Raw genomic sequence first — 18,977 nt, 5'->3', positions numbered from 1 at the left:
GTGAGGGCACGCGTGGGGCTGGAACCCACATTTCTTAAAACTCTACACAAACTGGGGCTAATATTAAAATGACACATGCGCACTGCGGAAAACGGGGACCCCTTTACCGCTCTTTACGCCGTGGCGTGCTTTCGTGGTGAACATGAACGGAAGTTTTCAGGTTAGGACTCAGCACCGAGGCGAGAGGAGACGCATTTTTAAAATCACTTTTCATCCGTTAGCGGGTCAGAGCGTCGTCACCGAGGGCGGCTGCGAACACCTAAAGGGCCCAATTCCCCACACCTGGGTGGCGGGGCGTGGCCAGAGGGAAGGCCCACCACCTTTCCGGGCCTCCGCCGCTTCCCCAGAGGGCGCGCCGGAAGTCAGGCTCGGGGCAGGCCGGCACACCTGGGGGCAGGTGAGCCGAGAGGGCGGCGCAGCCTCCTCAGACCCTCTGCCTTCCTGCTTCTCAACCCTTTTCCAACTAGATGGAGCGGGGGAGGCCGGGAGCACCTGGCTTCACCCCAAGGATCCATTCCGCACAGAGTTCCGCGGACAGCGCTTCCGGTCCCGCCAAACCCCGCGATATTTCACCCACCCACAGGTCCGCGCACAACGGCTCCACAACCCTGGAACTTTCTAAAACCCCGCGCACGCTCCTGGCTGCTCTTAACGTGCTGGTTCCGCCCTCTGACCACGCCCCTGCCCTTCTGGGCCGCCCACTCGGCGCCTAACCAAACTTTTACTTTTTCCCTGGGGTCACCTCGCAACAGGCCTCTGATTGGCTAACCGGAAGAGAAGGCCGTGGAGAAGGAGCAGTGATAGGCTGGGCGTTGGCTCCGCCCTCTAGTGGTTGTTTGAAAGGTGATTGGTCGGAGCTGCTGCCCAATCAGCGCTGGGCCGTCGGATTCAAATCCAGAGCGTTGGGCCGGCGGTCGTTGGTTTTAGTCGAGTCGTTGCCTTGGCCTGAAACGGACGTGCGTTCCGCTTCGCCCGTTCTGCAGTCCGGTTTCCGCCCCGCTGCGCGCCGGCAGTATGGCCCATAAGCAGATCTACTACTCAGACAAGTACTTCGACGAGCACTATGAGTACCGGTGAGCGGCTTTCGCGGACCCCACTTGGCCTCTTCTGGCGGGATGGCGTGGGCCGAGGGGGAGGCGGGAGGTGGCGAAGGTGGGCTGCAGCAGGAGGTGGAGGGCTGGGGTCGCTCCGAGCCCTCGCCGCCCCGGAGTCGGGACGCATGGAGGAGGCCTTTGTTTGCCAACCCCGAGATGGAGGAGCGGCGCTCAGGACCGGGGTTTCGTGCCCAGACCGGAACCGGCCCGGGAGGCTCCGCGCCGCGGAATAGGGGGCGGCGGGTGCCGGGCGCGCCGTCCGCAGGAAGGGACGCGGCCTGGCGGAGCAGCCCAGTGCGGGCTTTGCCGGGTCGCGGCGGGCCCTGGGGAAACGCGCTCGCTTGCTTTTCAAGTTGGTGGTACTGAAAGTTAGGCTGAGGGGAGTCCCCGAGAAAGGAGGCCCGCGGGGACTTGCGACTGTCTCCTGGAGCGACGGCGGAGGCGAGGGCGCCTGCACGCAAAGCACCACGGTTGACCGGGCCTCGTCCCAGGACCCCGTGGGAAACCCGAGTGGATTTTAGGCACTTTTCCCTGCTCGTATACTGTGAGCAAATTGCGTTTTTGACTGGGGAATTCTGCAGCGGTGCACTAGAAAGCAGCGGCTCAACTGGAACCAGTAAAATTTAGCAAATGGAATTGTGGGAGGTGGGGATGCTTACATGTGTTGGCCTTGTTGTGTGGCGAACTTAATTGGGGCGTGGCTTCAAGGACCAGGCCACCCCTTGTCCTCCTGGCTCATAACTACAATGCTGCATTCTGGGAAACGCTGCCCTTGGCCACGGTGACCTTGTTTTTGTTTGCCCTCTTAGAAGAGATTTCCAAGAATGCTGTTTGAGGAAGAAATTTACGTTTTGAGTGGGTGGCCTTTTTGCCCTCAACCTTAGTCAGGGGGAGGTTACAGGAAGAAAGCAGAATTACTCCAGGCCGTTTTAACTATTAGTATTATTTGAATTGCTTCATATTCTTAGCAAAAAAAAAAAAAAAAGAAAAGAAAAAAATTCTCACTTTTCTGGCCCTACATGCATTTGAAATCTTTACGTAGTAACTACACACTGCTCAGTGGTAATTGTGGGATGATGTTAACCAAGAGCCCAACTGGGGATATCCAACAAGGGACTGAATGTAAACTAGTATTTTTCTAAAATTTGGCAAATTATAAATTTTGGAACAATCTGGAACCAAGTATTTAGAGTAAACTTTTATGGGTCTATGTAAATTTCTTCTAGGGCATACTATTAAAATTAGACTAAAATACTTCTCTGACATCTGTTAGAGGTCTCTTCATTTTTAATATATTCAAATGATCTTCTATGATAGGCACTAAATCTGATTTACAACGTTGTTTGTGACAGTGTATAGAAGAATATCTTGGCATGTCTGAAATACTTTATTCTAACCCAATATAATTTAAGTTTCTGGTTTTATTTTGCTTATACTGGGGAATTGACCGTAGGAATGCTTTCCTACTGAGCTATTCTTCTGCCTAGGTGGGTAGGATTACAGGTGTGTACCTGCACACCTGAAGGAGCTGATCTTAATTGACCAAGCCACTTAACCTTAAGCAGGTTAACAATCTCCTGAAAGCTGGAAGTACATACTGATAATTCACCACTGAGGTGTGAATCCAGGGTGGTTGGTATATAGTGGTGCTACATGCAATATTTCTTTTTTCTGTGCGCAGTCTTTTTTTCTTTTTATTTGCAAACTTAATTTCCTAGTCCTTTCTCTTGCACTTGCATGCCTTTTGTAAAGGCTGTAAAATAGATGGATGCCATATCTTCTCTAGTATCATGGGAGTCTTGTCTTTGCAGGAAGAAAACTGAGGATTATTAACTCTTGGTAATTATTAATACTTGGGCTGAGATGTATCCAGGGTTAAAAACTGTTCTCACATTCATGAGAGATCTATCCCCAGTGGCAAAAATATCTGTACTGTTATTCCAACTGAAGTAAAAGTTGGATGCAGTTATTTTGGAAACTATCAACCATGTAGTAAAATATAGGTAGAATCACTGTGAGTTTAAATCTACTTAAAAATTTTTGCCTCTTAACTCCAACGAAGGAGAGCCAGTTTTTTATGGTTTATGAAGACTTGGAAACTTACATTTAAATAATTCTACATTTATGTAGATATTCTGTTCATGAAAGCAAGTGTACAAAAGCATTTCATTGTCTTGATACTAATCAACAATATACAAGGTATTGAATATACAAGGAGTTTTTGTAGAGCCTAAAAAGCTAAGCAGCTTTTCAAGAATGAGTGATTATTGATGTGTACTACAAATCCCCTTATAATTCACTGGAATTGGTGGAAATTCTATGGTCTGCGGTAGTGAGTATAATCTGTCTACATAACTTGCTCTAAGGCTTACTTTTGCCTTGCAAATAATACTAAATTGGTACATAATTAACTGGCCATAAAATTAAGTTGATAACCAATTTTAAGCACCAAACTGTTATGGGTTCAGTTTTTGCATATGCTAAAATGTGACTATGTTGCACTAATCGCCTAGCCAGCTGACTTAGAGACAGGTTAGATATCCCATACTGGTCATAAAAATGGGTTAGTGATTGTGGTTGGCTCTGTATACAACTCTTACTATCCCTGGAAATGATAAATATGGGGCTGAGGATTGTCTTTTGTAAAGATCTTTTTATGGAAATTAAATGCTCTAAGGGAACAAGGGGTGTGGTTTTGTTTTTAAGAACTTCATCAATCTACAGTTGTACATAGTCTTTTGATTTGACATTGAAGACTAATTTTGGCTATAAGTAACTTACTGGAAAACTGAAGGTCTATGTAAGTTGTAAATACATGTATAATTGTATTAGTATTTAATTTTTATTTTGAACAAAGTACTTGATGTCTAAAGCAATTTCTGCAGTATACAATAACTTGTTTCTGCTATTGATCTACTGTTAACAGGACACAAAATTTAACTACCCTAAATTTTTGTTCCCATAAGGTAAAAGTCCAGTAGTCCAGGGCAGGATTGAGAGCTTTACTATCAGGAAACAGGCTTCTTAACCTCTTTTGCCTTACCACCCACCCTCCATTCCAACGGGAAGAAGAAAAAGAAGAGTTGATTAAGTTCTTTTCCTTTGAGGGTATTTTTCATGAATTTGTGTGTTTTCTGATTATCTGTTGGTCAGAATTGGTTTCGTAACCAAACCTAGCTGTAGGTGAGGCTAGGATATGTAACCATGTGACTTAAACGGTGATGTTAACTGGAGAAGAGTGACTTACAAGCAAGCATTCTGTTAAAAAGTTTGCCCAAAATAAAATGTATTCTGTTTAGGAACACAGCATACTCTCGACTCCTATACTCAAGAATAACATCAAAGACATTGTAACATAGAGTTGTTTTAAAGAACTTTGTTTTGAGGGCAAAACTCAAGCTATTAGTGTCCTTGTTTTTTGTGATGCTTGGAATCGAACCCAGAGCCTCCCCTCATGCCAGGCAAACACTACTGTTGAGCTATACACACTCCACCACACAATTTTTAATAACTTAAAGGTACATGTATAAAACGATAATTGTATGAAAGATGCAGATCACTAATATTTGGTTATATCTTCTAACAGGCATGTCATGTTACCCAGAGAACTTTCCAAACAAGTACCCAAAACTCATCTAATGTCTGAAGAGGAGTGGAGGAGACTTGGTGTCCAACAGAGTCTAGGCTGGGTTCATTACATGATTCATGAGCCAGGTAAGTTTTGCTACAAAGTGGCAACTGAATTTAAAATAGTGGCTGTATCAAATTTTAGTAACATGAACATTCAGCGATATCTTAAAGTGATTCTGATAAACTTGGCTTTTTTAAATGACTGATTCCTTCTGACCCCGGAGATCATTCCTATTCCATAGCAATGAGAATATTACATTATTCTACCTTCAAGAATAATTTAAATAGTTCTGTTTTAATATTTGTCATTGTTAATTGTATCTAAAGTATTTTGTCATTACCTGGAACGTCTGTAGCTCTTCATTTAAAAAAAAAAAGGAATTTGCTACATTAAGGGTAAATTAGATAGCTTATGATCATATATGTGCTACCCATACTCATGTTTCTTAGTATTGGGGTACCTAATCAAATGGGCCTTTCCCCCCAAAATACAAAAGCAACTAAGAAACTGAACTGCAGATTCTTGGGGCTCCATCTATTGACAGTGGGTTCTATGGAGGTAGGGGTTCCTGTTTTTTTGTTTGTTTTTGTTTTGGGGTTTGTGGTGGGGTAGTGTTTTTTGGTATTGGGGATTAAACCCCAGGGAAGCTTTATCACAGAGGTTCGTCCCCAGTCCTTAATTTTTTTAAAATTTCAAATAGACTCTCACTAAGTTTGAGGCTGGCCTCAAACTTGGAGTCCTCTTGCTTCAGCCTCCTTAGTCTCTGGGATTATAGGCATCTGCCACAGCACCTGGATCTCTGGTTGTTTTTAATGTACAGTAGCGTTGAGAGCTAGTAGCTGATTTGAAGGGAATGTACTTTCCCAATAGAATATTTTTCTTTTCACTGGAATGGAGATTGTAAAGGTAGAAGGTAAAGCTTTTCTACTTAACACTTGTTTCCAGGCTAAAATATCAGAAGAATGTTCTAATTATCAGAAAAAAGTTTTCCTTCAATAACTGTTAACAGTGACTTTGAAGCAAAGTTCATTTTAGATACAATAATCCCATTAATAGTTGAATCAGTTTAGTTGTTTTGTTAACCATATTAAACTAAACATTTTTTCTTTTCACAGAACCCCATATTCTTCTCTTTAGACGACCTCTTCCAAAAGAGCAACAAAAATGAGCAACAAAAATGAAGTCTATCTGGAATCAATTAAATCTTTCGCAAATTTAATGTATATGTGTATATAAGGTAGTATTCAGTGAATACTTGAAAAATGTACAAATCATTCATCCTTACCTGTGCATGAGCTGTATTCTTCACAGCAACAGAGCTCAGTTAAATGCAACTGCAAGTAGCTTATTGTAAGGTGTTTAAGATAAAATTTCTTCTAGTCAGTTTTTCTCTTAATGTAAGTGCCTGTTTGACATTACCTGTTACTTTTGTTAAATAAAGTTTGTATGTTGCATTTACCACCGTTTGAAGTTACCGAGGTATATTTTTTACATTTAATTTGTGACTCTTGATATTTTCACTTTATAATTTTAACCCTGAGGAAATAAACTTATATGAAAGAAATGTCAAATGAGTTTAAAATAGCTTGGTATGGTGGGGGGTGATACCATTGAATTTACTTGAAGAAACAAAAAAAAAAAGGTGTGTGATTAAACTAGAAACAAAGTAGATTTAAAGCTTTGTTATTAGTGTGTAGAATCTCCAAGCGAATGGAAAAAAGCCCTCAATACTATCTGGGTTCCTTTCACTTATCTAAAAAGTGCCACTACTATTGGGTTTGCAGAGAAACCACTATCTCAATTTGCCAAGTGGGGATAATTTTTTTGTTTGGTTTTCCCCATATTTTTATTGTGCATTATAGTAGGATTTGTCTTTTTACTCATACGTGTATCAGTATAACAATTACATTGTCAGTATTAAAAGTTAAGCATTGTACAACATCTTCACGTTATATTTTGCATTTTTTAAGATTGCCTTTTAGCTACTAAAAAAAATTGCATTAAAAGCAGATACATCTTAATCAATGTGCTTAGTGATAAGTTGGCCAGGGAACACAGGCACTTTTGTTTAGAAAGTATTTAATGAACACAAGAAAATTTATTAGCTGAGAGGGAATGGTGGCAGCCAATGATGACCCTTCAACCTTCAGCACAGATTTCCTGTCAGACCTTAGGCTTGCGTTTATACAGGCAATTTTAATTGTAACAGTCTGAGAACCCATCTGGACAGAAACATGAACAAGAACTGCCAGTATTTATAGCTTGAAAAAAATGCCTGTATTATTCAATAGTCTGCAAGGGATTTGTTTCAATTTAGTTAGCCCACAGTCTTTAAGTGGTCTGCATTATAGGCAAACATCTTCTCATCTGTAAGTTAGCATGCGCACTCTTGAGTGCGAACTTCTTGAGCATCTTTTGGAATCCGCTCTGCGAGCTTCCAGCATGTCTACTGTCCTCCCTGTACTTCAATTTTTTTGCGGTTAACACCCTCCCTTGTGGAGAGCCTTTTCTCCATCCTGTAAAAGTCTTAGTTTTCCATCTCTTTACCCTCCCCTGGCACATTTTTTAAATGTTCAACAATTGTTGAAATAACAATTTTGAGGTCAAATTCCTTTCCATTGTAACTTCGAAACTGCTAGGTGTTTCTTAAATTTAGGACACTAATAGACTTCCAAACCTACAGGGTCTCTGGCAGGGGCAGGGTGGGTGGCCCGAAATTCCGGCAGCTCAGAAGGAACTCGGGGGTGTGGCTCAGTGGTTGAGTGCTCCAGAGGTTAATCCCCAGTACCCCCAAACCCCACAAGGTCCGTAAGCCTCTTCACAGGGTATGGGAGACACCCCAAGTCTTCAACCTAGAGGGGATCTGGGAAGTGCGGGGAGGCCTCCGCGGCAAAGGGCCTTTCCAGGGTACCCTACCGAGGAATCCTCCCAGGCATCTAACCAGACACAAGTAACCCACGGCTTCCCGCTAAGCCTGGAGTCCTGCTGCTAAGTCCGTCAACCCGCATGGGAAGACAACCGACGTTCCTATATCTTACACTGAGGCCACGCCTCCTCACTCGGGGTGACTTCCGCTGGCGGCTCCCCTAGGCCCGGGGCCTTCAGTTCTTCCCGCCGGAAGGCGGGGTAGGCGCTGTCGCGTTTCACTGACGCACTTCCTGGCGCCGCCTCCGAAGGCGGAAACGCTGAGTGATCTGGGCCCTGCGGCTGTCCTCGTTGGGCGGGGGCTCCTCAGAGCCGCCTGCCATGGCGTCAGAGGGGCAGCGGGAGTCCGAAGGCGAGGTAAAGGTCTCAGGGGCTTTGGCGGGCGAGCTCTCGGCGGCTTTAACCTGTAGACCTGGCTTCCTTTGGGGGGGTCTCAGTCCGGAGGTGTCGGGGTGGCTGGCGGGAACGGGCACCTGAGGATCCTAGGTAGTCCTTGAGGCGTCGGCCACTTACCCCAGGTCCCCCGGTGGTCAGCGCCGCGGGCGGGGTGTGATGCCACAGAGGCCGGCGTCTGCCACCCTCCCCGCGATCCGGGGGCGAGAATTGGGGACCTCGGCAAGCTGGCCGCGCTCGGGGTAAGGAGTAACTGGTTTTCTAGCTCCCTGGGTTTTCTTAACCTCGACCTTCGCCGCTAGAACGAGCTGTGTCAAAACGTAAATTGGCTTTAGACTTATTTTAAAAAGTTCTTGGTGAAAGTAAGTCACTTACTACCTATTTTTGAATACTACCTATTTCAAGAACCTCAAAACAAAACCAAAAAAAAAAAAACACTTTAAATTCCAGGGGCTTGTGACAATAGGATTATGTTCTACCAAATCAAATCTTATTTTTCTAATAAAGCAAGAGACTTAGTGCTCTGTTGAGTAACAAGTAAATGTTTTGTGTGACTTTTCTGAGAAATTTAATGGAAATAAACTTATGCAACAGTGTTGTGAGTGCTAAGTGTTTCCTGAGCATTTTTGACAGCAGTAAGTCCAAGGAGGCTCTCTGTTATACCTAGTTAAACTGATATAGGTTAAATGCCTGTATTCCAAATTTAAAACCACAGAAACAGCAATTGTAATCCTTATTACATAATATAGGCTTTATTTACTTCCATTTTAATTGATTTTCCTTATTTTTCACTTTTAACATTTGAAAAATGTTTTTCTAATAAAGCATTAGTAAAGGAATTCTTTACTAGGAAAAAATACAAGTATTTTTTAACTGTACTGGGGATTGGACCCAGAGGTGCTCCACTACTGAGCTACATTCCCCCCCCCCCTTTTTTTTTTTTTTTTTTTTTTTTTTGAAGAAAGGGTCTTGCTGAGTTGCTGGCCTCAAACTTGCCATCCTTCTGCCTCAGCATTCTGAGTTGCTGGGTTCTAGGAGTGCACCAGGTGTGCACCATGACACCTGACCTAGGCAGAAGATTTTAAACAACGGTTGTGGGGTTATAATGGAGTACCTCTTTGGGTTTTATTTTTGTTTGTTTGCATTTGGTTGCTCTTAGAAGTTATGTAGCTCAAATCCACCTTTTTCCACAGGGCAGCATCAAGTTGTCAGCAGATGTCAAACCTTTTGTCCCCAAATTTGCTGGGCTCAATGCAGCATGGTCTGAGTCCTCAGCAACATGTGTCTTCCCTAGCTGTGCAGCAACTTACTATCCATTTGTACAGGAACCATCTGTGACTGAGTATGTATTTTCTAAACATCTTGTCTTATGTAGGGGCTTATTTCATGGATTTAACATAACAGTGATTGGATTTTCATACATGCCACAGCTACCACATTAACGTTCTGCAGATGGTGAGAGCATACTCTCTAGATGAAAAACATCTGAGCCAGTTGTACAGCTTAACTATATCCTGTGATAAAAGCTGGAACTTTGCCTCTGCCCTTCTTCCATACTCAGAGTTCATACAGTAACTGTATCATGTATCTAGGGGCAGGGACTATAGTTCAGTGATAGATGCTTGGCTAGCATACACAGGGCCCTGGGTTTGATCCCCTGTACTGGGGAGGGGGGGAATCATATATCTGGGATGGAAGAAGAAATGGCAAGGAGGGGTAAGTAGAAAAGGGCAAAGGGAGAATCAAATAGATAACATGTTCTTTATTTTTAAGGGTTAACATTTTAAAATATTGGTCAGGGAAGGGGTTGGAGTGAGTAACTATGGCCTCTTCTATGTGAATAGGTTTTTTTTTAAGAAATTTCTGGCTTTTGCTTTTAATTATTTTACTTTATATATGTTCTACAGATGAATTTTACAAATTGTGGTTTTTAAATTCTTTTAATTGAAAGAATGCTTATGTTTTTCTTTAGATTCTCCTTTCCTCCTCAAGATTCATTCTCTTGATATTTACCAAAATGACTTTCATTTTTTGCTGAATTTGAAAAAATAAGTGTTAACCTTTCACATAATTATGTAGATTTATTTGTATCTCTGTTTTTAAGGTCTGAATCAGCTCTAGTGCTTATGTACAAATCCTGTCATGCTCCTTTTATACTGTATATAAATTCCAGAATTATTTTCAAAAGGATGAAAACTACAATGAATAAGAAAATCATTGATTTATCTGTTGTATTTCAGAAACATCAGAAGGTGTAATTGTTGATAAAAGTTGAAACCTTATGTGCTATAATTGGTCTTTGGTGGGTATATGGGGTTTTGCATGGAGTCAGAATTAGCATTTAGTTCTTTTGGCTTGAGTTTAATAGTAGTATTTTTCAGAACTGCTACTACAGTTGGCAAGAGTTCGTTGAACATTTTTAGCATCTTGCAGTATACTTTGGAAATTTCAGAGAGCACTGGCTGATGTGTTTAGTTAAAACCAATCAGCTTGGAGAAGAACTCGCACATGGCTTAGCAATATATAACAGCTGAACTTTGCTTCACAGAGATTGGAAGCCTAGATAATACTGCAGAAAAGTTTAGGTTTTCTGGGTATGAAATAGGGAACATTTGGTGGTGTTTTGAACGAGGTAATGACTTCACCTTCAATTTTTAAGGAAGAGTGCTTGAGGATTTTGATTGGATTCAGGCACGGGAAATAGAGAAAAAATTACTTAGAAACCTGCTAAAAGAAAAACACTCTTCATGATTGTTCACATGTGTATGTGTGTGTGCACACACGTGTATTGGTGGTGTTTGAGAAAGGGTCTCAATAAGTTGCTCAGGCTTGCCTGGAATTCGCCATCCTCCTGCCTCAGCCCCAGCTGTGAGCTGCTATGCCTGGCTTCTGTACATGTTTTGTTGAGAAAGATATAAACCTGTGCCCCTCTTTTGAAGAACAGATTCTTCACCTTCACTTGCCCTTCTTTAGAATTTCATTCTTTTTCCCTTTTCATTCCTTTTTTCTTTTTGGTGTTCTGGGGGTGGAACCTAGGGCCTTACAAATGCTAGGCAAGTGCTTTTCCACTGAGCCACATCCCCAGCCGTTCCATTAGATTTTCTGAGGCTCAGAACAGAATCAAGCATAAAATTCACAGGAGCATGTAGGTAGTGGGACAAACCTTTGAATCTCCCTCTTTTCTACAAAGAACTAGTTCCAATGCAGTTTGAAGCAGCAATAGGTCAGATGTTCTGTGGAACAGAAAAAGTTCAGTAAGAAGGTTTTATTTGTTTTTTAGTTAGGAATATTTCATTATTAGAGGTAAATGTCTATAAATAAAAGCTCTTACCAGATCTAAGTTTATTATAACATCATGAAATTAGTACACCGTGATACAAAGCAATGTGCACTGAAGGGAAGTGAAAATAGTAAAGCTCATTGTTGTGTGGCAGGCAGAGCTTACAGTCACACAGACTCTACTTGCAACAGATTACATATATGGTTTCTAGTAAGGGGTGCCTATGTTCATAGCCTCCAACAAGGAGACAGGAAGACTGCATAGGATGTGTAATGACTAGACTTGGATTTTTCTACCTTTCAATGTGGGAACAAGGAGGTTGTGATTTGTATTGTAACTTGTCTGCTTAGCATTTTGTCATTGCATCAGCTTTCTTTGGAAAATAATTGAAATCTCCAGTCTTACACTAATGTTGCTTAAGTCAGTGATATTTTGCTTTAATCTACCAGCTGAAAAAATTGACGCAATAGCAGTTTTCAGAAATGGCATCTGTGTTGTTCGTAGGGAGTGTGATTGCTGACCTCAGTGCCAAGAATCTGTCCCCTTTGTATTCTGGCCTTCATAGTCAGCAAAACACAAGTGTTGTGGAGAACTTGGAACAGGGAAGGACTGGAGGAAGATGATCTGCAGGAGCCCATGGCTCCAGGAGGAGGGTGTTCTCTGCAGGCTATTGAGCAGCCTCTCAGCAGAGGGCGTGAGTTTTTAGTCATTTTGACCAGGGTTGCAGAGAGGCGTTTCCAAGTACTGGCCAGCAGGAGAGTGGAAAGCTGCTGGAGCAGGTTCCTCTTAACATTGCTTATGGAGAAAAATACATGGAAACAGGTCAGCATCTTTATTTGTGAAATGAGAAAGATTTTTAATTTAGCTTTTTTTAATATTTATTTTTTAGTTATAGTTGGACACAATACCTTTATTTTATTTATTTATTTTTATGTGATGCTGAGGATCAAACTCAGGGCCTCACACATGTTAGGCGAGCACTCTACCACTGAGCCACAACCCTAGCTCCTTTATTTGGCTTTTAATTAGTGCTATCCAATGTTAAAGTGAATGATCTAAAAACTTAAATGATTGAGTTTATTATGAAATTTTAAGCTCCTTGGTTTATATTATGAAGTCTTAACTGTAATGTATTCTTTTTAGACAGAAGATATATACTGAAGAAACAGCCTTTGGACCATCAACGTTTCCACCTCAGTATTTATCTTCAGAGATAACGCTGCATCCCTACACCTATTCTCTTTATACCCTTGAGTCTACACAAAATGTTTGCTCAGTGCCTGCCTCGCAGTATGATTACAACCAGCCCAGCTGTTACCGGGGTTTTCGGACAGTAAAGCCCCGAAATGAACATAGGTGCCCCCTCCCACAAGAAACAAAAGCTCTGCTTAAGGTGAGGAAATGCTATGGTTTTGTTATATCCTTGAGTTGGTTGCTTTAATGTTTAAAATATAAGGAACTGGTATATGATACCAGTTTGTATGATATTTAAGCACTACTTATCATTTTTTCTTTTTTGATACTGGGAATTTACCACTGAGCTTTATCCCCAGATCTTTTGTTTTTTTGTCTTTAATTTTTAAAAATGTTTCTAAATTTTTGAGACAGGGCCTTGGCTAAGTTGCAGAGGCTGGCCTTGAACTTGTGATCCTACTGCCTCAACCTCTGAGTCACTGAGATTACAGGCATGCACCTTTGTGTCTAGCACACATATCTTTTTGTGGTATTTAGCCTCTTAAGAAATTATTTGGGGCTGGGGATATAGCTCAGTTTGTAAAGTGCATGGCTTGCATGCACAAAGCCCTGGGTTCAGTCCCCAGGGACACAAAAAGAAATGATTTTGTATAAACTTTTTAAAAGCGAATTGTGACTACTTACTAATTTGCTATTTTAAACTTCTTTTTATAGTGTTGGTTTTCTTATTTCATGTTGCTTTTAAATCTTTTCTGCAGAAAAAAAACTGTGATGCGCAAAAGTTTAACAGTAAAAAGGCCGATGGTACAATATCATCTGAAATAAAATCAGCTAAAGGTTCCCATCATTTGTCCATTCATGCTGAGAATAGTTTGAAATCAGGTAAAAATAACAAACTATGTGTACTGTCCATGTAACTCCATCTACCTCAAAACATCAGCTATTTCTTTGGACTTGTTCATTGTGACTTTTAAGAATTGAGACTTGGAGCCTGGTACAGCTGAGGGCATCAGACTTTCTGTGAGATTCTGGAAGTCTTTTCTCCCAGGTGGGGGATTACTATGTGATATGTTTTACCTTGTGTATTCAGAAGGGAACCTTGCTTTACACATGAAGAACTTGTCTGAGATTATTGACAATTGGGTGGTAACCACAAGTTTCAAAATATGCTCTTAAATAAAAGCAAATCATCACCATATCCTTGGTATTGTTTCACCATGTTCATTTCTGAAGTAGCATCTCTGATGTTCTTCTGGGACACTTTTAGTAGGTGAAAGAGGTTTCGGTTAAAAAACCCATCCTAAAAAATACTAAATTTGGGCATGGTAGTTACTCAGAGGCATGGTTTTTATTTGTGCCACAAGTCACATCTACTCTTAGCTTGAAAACTTCTGTTCCAGTCTGGTTGAAAATGAGTGATTCTGTGTGATGTCATATTTTATAAGCTTTCTTTTTTTTGTTTATTGCTGGGGAATGAACCCAGGACCTTGTGCAAGCACTCTCCATTGAGCCACACCCCCAACCTGTGGTGTCCTATTTTGTTTCTGTAAATTATTTACTAGTGCAGTTTGATCATAAGCATCACCTATTTATATGACTTAAAGCTTTTGTAATTGTGTAATTTCTGGAACTACCAATTTATTCATGTGTCATTTATATTATGTACTTTGTAAATTTATCTCTTTTCACTGACTTCACTCATAAACTATTTGGTACATGGAAAGATGAAAGGAAAGTTTTAACTTAACTATAGTAGCTCTGGCCTCACAGTTTATTGAGGGGCTTCATGGTGCTGCAACCTACGTCATCCGTTGCACTTAAAGAAAATGATGGGAAGGAGGCTGTAAGTTTCATTCTATTTGCCTTCTTCCAGTTTGTTCCAGAAAACTGAAAAGGTAGAAAGTTTACTACATAAAGGAAGTTTTGGTAGAATCTCCTTAAACATGTAAAACTCTAAAATACATATTACAAATAATTAAAATGCTAAGCTGTACAGTCAGGTTGAAGTAACTATTTCATCAGCTTTAGAATTACTCCCCACATTTGAAATGCATTTCACATTTCCTTATGATGATGCAACAAGAATGATCCATGTTACTGGTCATTTGAGTTTTTTTTTTTTTTTTTTAAGATAGAGAAGAGAATTTTATTTTTAATATTTATTTTTTAGTTCTCGGCGGACACAACATCTTTGTTGGTATGTGGTGCTGAGGATTGAACCCGGGCCGCACGCACTCTAGGCAAGCGCGCTACCAGTTGAGCCACATCCCCAGCCCTCATTTGAGTTTTATACTACTGTAAAGAAAGTTAGCAACACCAGCACAGTTAGGATGTTTTTGACAGCAGCCCGGTACATCAATAGCAATAGACTTTCTACTCTGAAATTTAAGCTGAAATATTAGTCACCAAATTATATCTTTTCATTCTGTAATTACAGATGGTTATCATAAACAAACAGATAAGAAATCCAGAATCATTGCAAAACATGTGTCTACTTCCAAACCTGAATTTGAATTTAGCAGATTGGATTTTCCTGAACTGCAGAGTCCACAGAATAATAATATGGCACAGATACAAAAACAACCCAGGTGGGGACCTTTCCACTCGACCTCGACCAACATCTCTCTCCTTGGAGAAGTGGGAAAACCAGTTGCAACAGTGTCAGAGGTGAGTTGGGGGGTTCTGTGTCTGTCTGTCTATCTGTCCTCAGTATATACCTTTTCAGTTATGTCATTTCAACCACCACCTTATCATGATCCTGATGAGGGCTGTGAAGTCCACATCATTGGGGAAGCTTTTCATCCCTCACTTAGCTGACCTTCTCAATTATTTGAATTTTTTTACAATGAGGCTGCTATCTCTTATTATTTTTTAAAAGAACCTCCTAAAATCATTTTATCTTGTAGATGAAAGGTATTGTAGTGCCTCAGAAGAAAAAGTTTCTGGCTTAGTCTAATTGCTTTGACAGCACATTTTAAATATGTCATCTCTAGCATTGCATTCTGATAGCCATTTTCCAATATAGAGAAAAAGGACTTTTTTAAAGTAGTATTTAAAACTGCATATTGTAACTTCTTAATTTTCAAACTTTATCTGCATCTGTGTCTTGCTAATTATACAGCAGATTCAACAAAATTCATTGCATTAGAGCTGGGCACAGTGGCACACACCTGTAATCCTAGCAATTTGGGAGGCTGAGATAGGAGGCTCACAAGTTTGAAACATAACTCAGGAACTTAATGTGTCCCAAAGTATCTTTGTGAGATGCTCTCTCAACATAAAAAATAAGAAGGGCTGGGACTGTAGCTCAGTGGTAAAGTGTCCCTAGGTTCACTAACCAATACCCAAAAAAGAAAAAAAGGTGCAATAGGTGCTTTCAGTTTGCTGTTTTATAATTTTAAATTACATAGTATTCAGCATTTGGTCTCAAAAGGTTTAGTCCAAAAAATTGAGACATTTTCCTTGAATGGATTGACTTCAGACTTCCAGGAAAAGATGGTGTTGGGTTAGTAATCTCTAAAATGATTTTTGATAAATTTCCACTGAAGAGAGAGATGGAGTACATCTCAGTATGAAAACGGGAGGAAGAAGAAGGGTAACAAAGAAACAGATCTTTCATTTACCCCTATGAACATAAAATAGGTTCATCCATTTGTGGAAGAAGATTTACATACTGATTCCCTCATTATCTTGAATTCTGTATGTTCTTTTTTTTCTTTTATGTTTTTCTGTACTTACTTTTATTTTAAATAAAATACATACTTACATACATACATACATACATGGCTGGGGATATAGCTCAGTGGTAGAGCACCCCTGGGTTTAATCCTCAGAACTGCAAAAAATTAGTAAATAAAAATTAGACTTCAGTTTTTAGAGCAGTTTTAGGTTCTCAGTAAAATTGAGAGGAAGGGACAAAGACTTTTCATGTACATGTATCACTGTCACCACAAATGCACAACTTCCCCTGACTATGAGCATCAACCCCAGAGTAGTGTGCTTGTTACAGTTGATGAACCTACATAAACACATCATTATCACCTCATAATTTACTTTAGGGTTCACTCTTGGTGTTGTACATTCCTAATTAGACAAACGCATAATGACATGCAGCCATCATTAGAGTGTACAGTGTAGTGTCATCTGCTCCACCTGTTCGTCTCTTCCCCCAAACCCTGCCAGCCACTGATCCCTACACTTGTACCTTTTCTAGAATGTCATATCGTTGGCATCATACAGTAGGTAGCCTTTTCAGATTGGATTCTTTCACTTAGTAATATCCATTTCACTTCCCTTCATGTGTTTTCATGTTTTGATAGTCATCTGTGAGAAACTGCCAAACTGTCTTTCAAAGTGGCTGTGTTTTGCATCCTCTCCAGTGAATGAGAGTTCCTATTGGACCACATACTCTCTGGAGTTTGGGGTTGTTGCTATTACAATGGATTTCTGCCATTCTAATAGGTGTATTATAGTAGGCTATTCCAATAGTAGTATGACATTTTTTATAATTTGCTTTTCCCTGATGACATGTTATGTGTTTTCATGTTAGGGTGAAATAGTGGTGAAAAATAATAATTCAACTGAATATGTAACTGATAATGCTGCTACCAATTCCCCTTCATGTACAACAGGTAAGAGTGCCTGCAAAAACATTATTTTTAAACGTGTCATATTTTCTAAGTTCATTTTTAACTCCAGTGGAATGAAAAAGATTTTTATTTTGTTGCCCAACTAATAGTGTTGGTGTAGAAAATTAAAGTCAATGAGATTCAACATCCATGCACAAGGATTGTAAAGAGATGAGAATTCTAAGTGAAATAGATGTGCAATTAAGTGAGAAATTATGAACTCAGAAATGAGTACTTCCTTCAGTATTACCTAATTTCAAAAGTTTTTTGATCTCAGGATCCCCAATACCTTTAAAAGATAAAGATCCAAAGAATTTCTTTTTCTTTTTTTTTTTTTAAATATTTATTTTTTAGTTGTAGTTGGACACAATATCTTTATTTTGTTTATTTATTTTTATGTATGCTGAGGATGGAACCCAGGGCCTCGCACATGTTAGGCAAGCACTGTACCGCTGAGCCACAACCCCAGCCCAAGAATTTCTTTTTATTTGGGCAATATATGTCAAGATTTACTATATTTAAAGTTGAAGAGATTTTAAAATGTTAATTCACTTAAAAATAATGAGACATGCACTGCATTTTCACATAGTCTGTTTTATGAAAAATAAGTATTTTCTAAGATTAAAAAACTAATATGAGCAACCTTGCATTACAGACTTGTAGCTCTTTAACATCTAGCTCTGTAGATCTGCTTTGGCATTTCCTGCTCCACAGTTGCATGTCATGTAAGCTTTGGAACACTCCAGGGTATACTCGGGAGAGGGAGGGAGAGGCAGGAAGCAACTGATGCTTTTCTACTGTTAGGAAGACAGTTTTGACTTCTGCGCCTCTCCGAGCTTATCTGTCCTATCCTGGCCAAGAAGTAACATAGTCAAAAAGTATAATAGGACCCTATTTTTGAAAATTTTATAGTAGCTTCTTCTAACAGAAAACTTGAATTTATTCATTGATGTGTTTTCTTTGTTTTCTTGTGTTTACAAATGTGCTTTTGTATGGATCTCCACTTCTGAGGCTGCTCTGAGGATGTATAGCTCTGTAGTGATACAGAGAGCCTCCCTTGATGGTAGCCACAGCTGCTGATAGGTGTTCCTCTGCCCATGTCCTGATGGATGTCCTTTTGTTTTGTCTGTGTATAGAGTTTCATGGGCACCTAAGGAGTAGTGTTGCTGTACTTATACCTGTGTTCTAAGAGAAATAAATTACCAGTTATTGTGATAGCTGAAGTCTAGTGATCTTTGACTTCTGATGTTAAAGGTACACATCAAGGTTAGTAGGGCCAAAATTTGATCTTTAGCTCTTTAATTCTGTTTGTTTGCCACGTGGATGTTATTGTAGATTTTTTTTTTTTAACAAAACTATTGTTTGTCTCCCCACGTCCATCCTCCCAAGTTAGAAAGCTAGTTTCTAGGAAAAATCAGTCTTAAAGGGGAAAAATGTGTCATGCATGCTCCCAGAAGAAAGACAAGTTTAGCAAATACCATAGTTTCCAAGGGGATGTTTTGGACAATAACCTAATTTTAATTATTGTCTGAGCAATTACCTCATGTAATGCATGTTTGAGTAACTATGAAATTTCTGATTTACTGTTGAGGTTGTTCAACAATTTTGGTTATCTTTGAGCAGAGTTATCTTGGACACCAATGGGTTATATTGTTCGGCAGACGTTACCTTCAGAACTGTCACCAGCTCCTAAAAATGTTACTTCCGTGATAAACCTAAAGACGTTTGCTTCATCAGCAGATCCTAAAAGTGTTAATTTGTCATCCTCTGAAATTTTATCTTCGGATCCTTCCTACAACAAAGAGAAACACGTTCATCCTACTGAAAAGGTG

At 40.2% G+C, this 18,977-nt stretch overlaps 2 protein-coding genes across 8 annotated transcripts in view; both read left to right on the top strand.

Annotated features, from left to right (window-relative positions):
• Positions 1-742: 742 nt before the first annotated feature.
• CKS2 (CDC28 protein kinase regulatory subunit 2) lies at positions 743-5,893 on the top strand (the record flags this gene model as incomplete). Its single annotated transcript, XM_081263411.1, has 3 exons — positions 743-1,073; positions 4,681-4,808; positions 5,841-5,893. Exons 1-3 carry the CDS (start codon positions 1,015-1,017, stop codon positions 5,891-5,893), a joined length of 240 nt encoding a protein of 79 aa, XP_081119537.1. The 5' UTR covers positions 743-1,014.
• Positions 5,894-7,863: 1,970 nt separating this feature from the next.
• SECISBP2 (SECIS binding protein 2) overlaps positions 7,864-18,977 on the top strand; it is a 37,122-nt gene continuing 26,008 nt past the window's right edge. For 2 of the 7 annotated variants that reach the window (XM_081262539.1, XM_081262538.1), the window contains exons 1-7: positions 7,864-8,007; positions 9,237-9,385; positions 12,467-12,716; positions 13,276-13,399; positions 14,955-15,184; positions 17,067-17,148; positions 18,886-18,974. In XM_081262539.1, coding sequence (XP_081118665.1) covers positions 7,972-8,007; positions 9,237-9,385; positions 12,467-12,716; positions 13,276-13,399; positions 14,955-15,184; positions 17,067-17,148; positions 18,886-18,974 — 960 coding nt within the window. In that variant the 5' untranslated portion in view covers positions 7,864-7,971. Of the gene's footprint in view, positions 8,008-9,236; positions 9,386-12,466; positions 12,717-13,275; positions 13,400-14,954; positions 15,185-17,066; positions 17,149-18,281; positions 18,412-18,768; positions 18,975-18,977 lie in introns of those variants that run through there. The other 5 variants (XM_081262536.1, XM_081262535.1, XM_081262537.1 and 2 more) reach the window with 4 other exon arrangements.

Source organism: Spermophilus citellus (genome assembly GCF_964194105.1).
Source record: "Spermophilus citellus genome assembly, chromosome: 12".
Taxonomy (NCBI): Eukaryota; Metazoa; Chordata; class Mammalia; order Rodentia; family Sciuridae; genus Spermophilus; species Spermophilus citellus.
The sequence above is the reverse complement of the archived record's forward strand: the minus strand, read 5'-3'. Positions and strand labels throughout refer to the sequence as shown.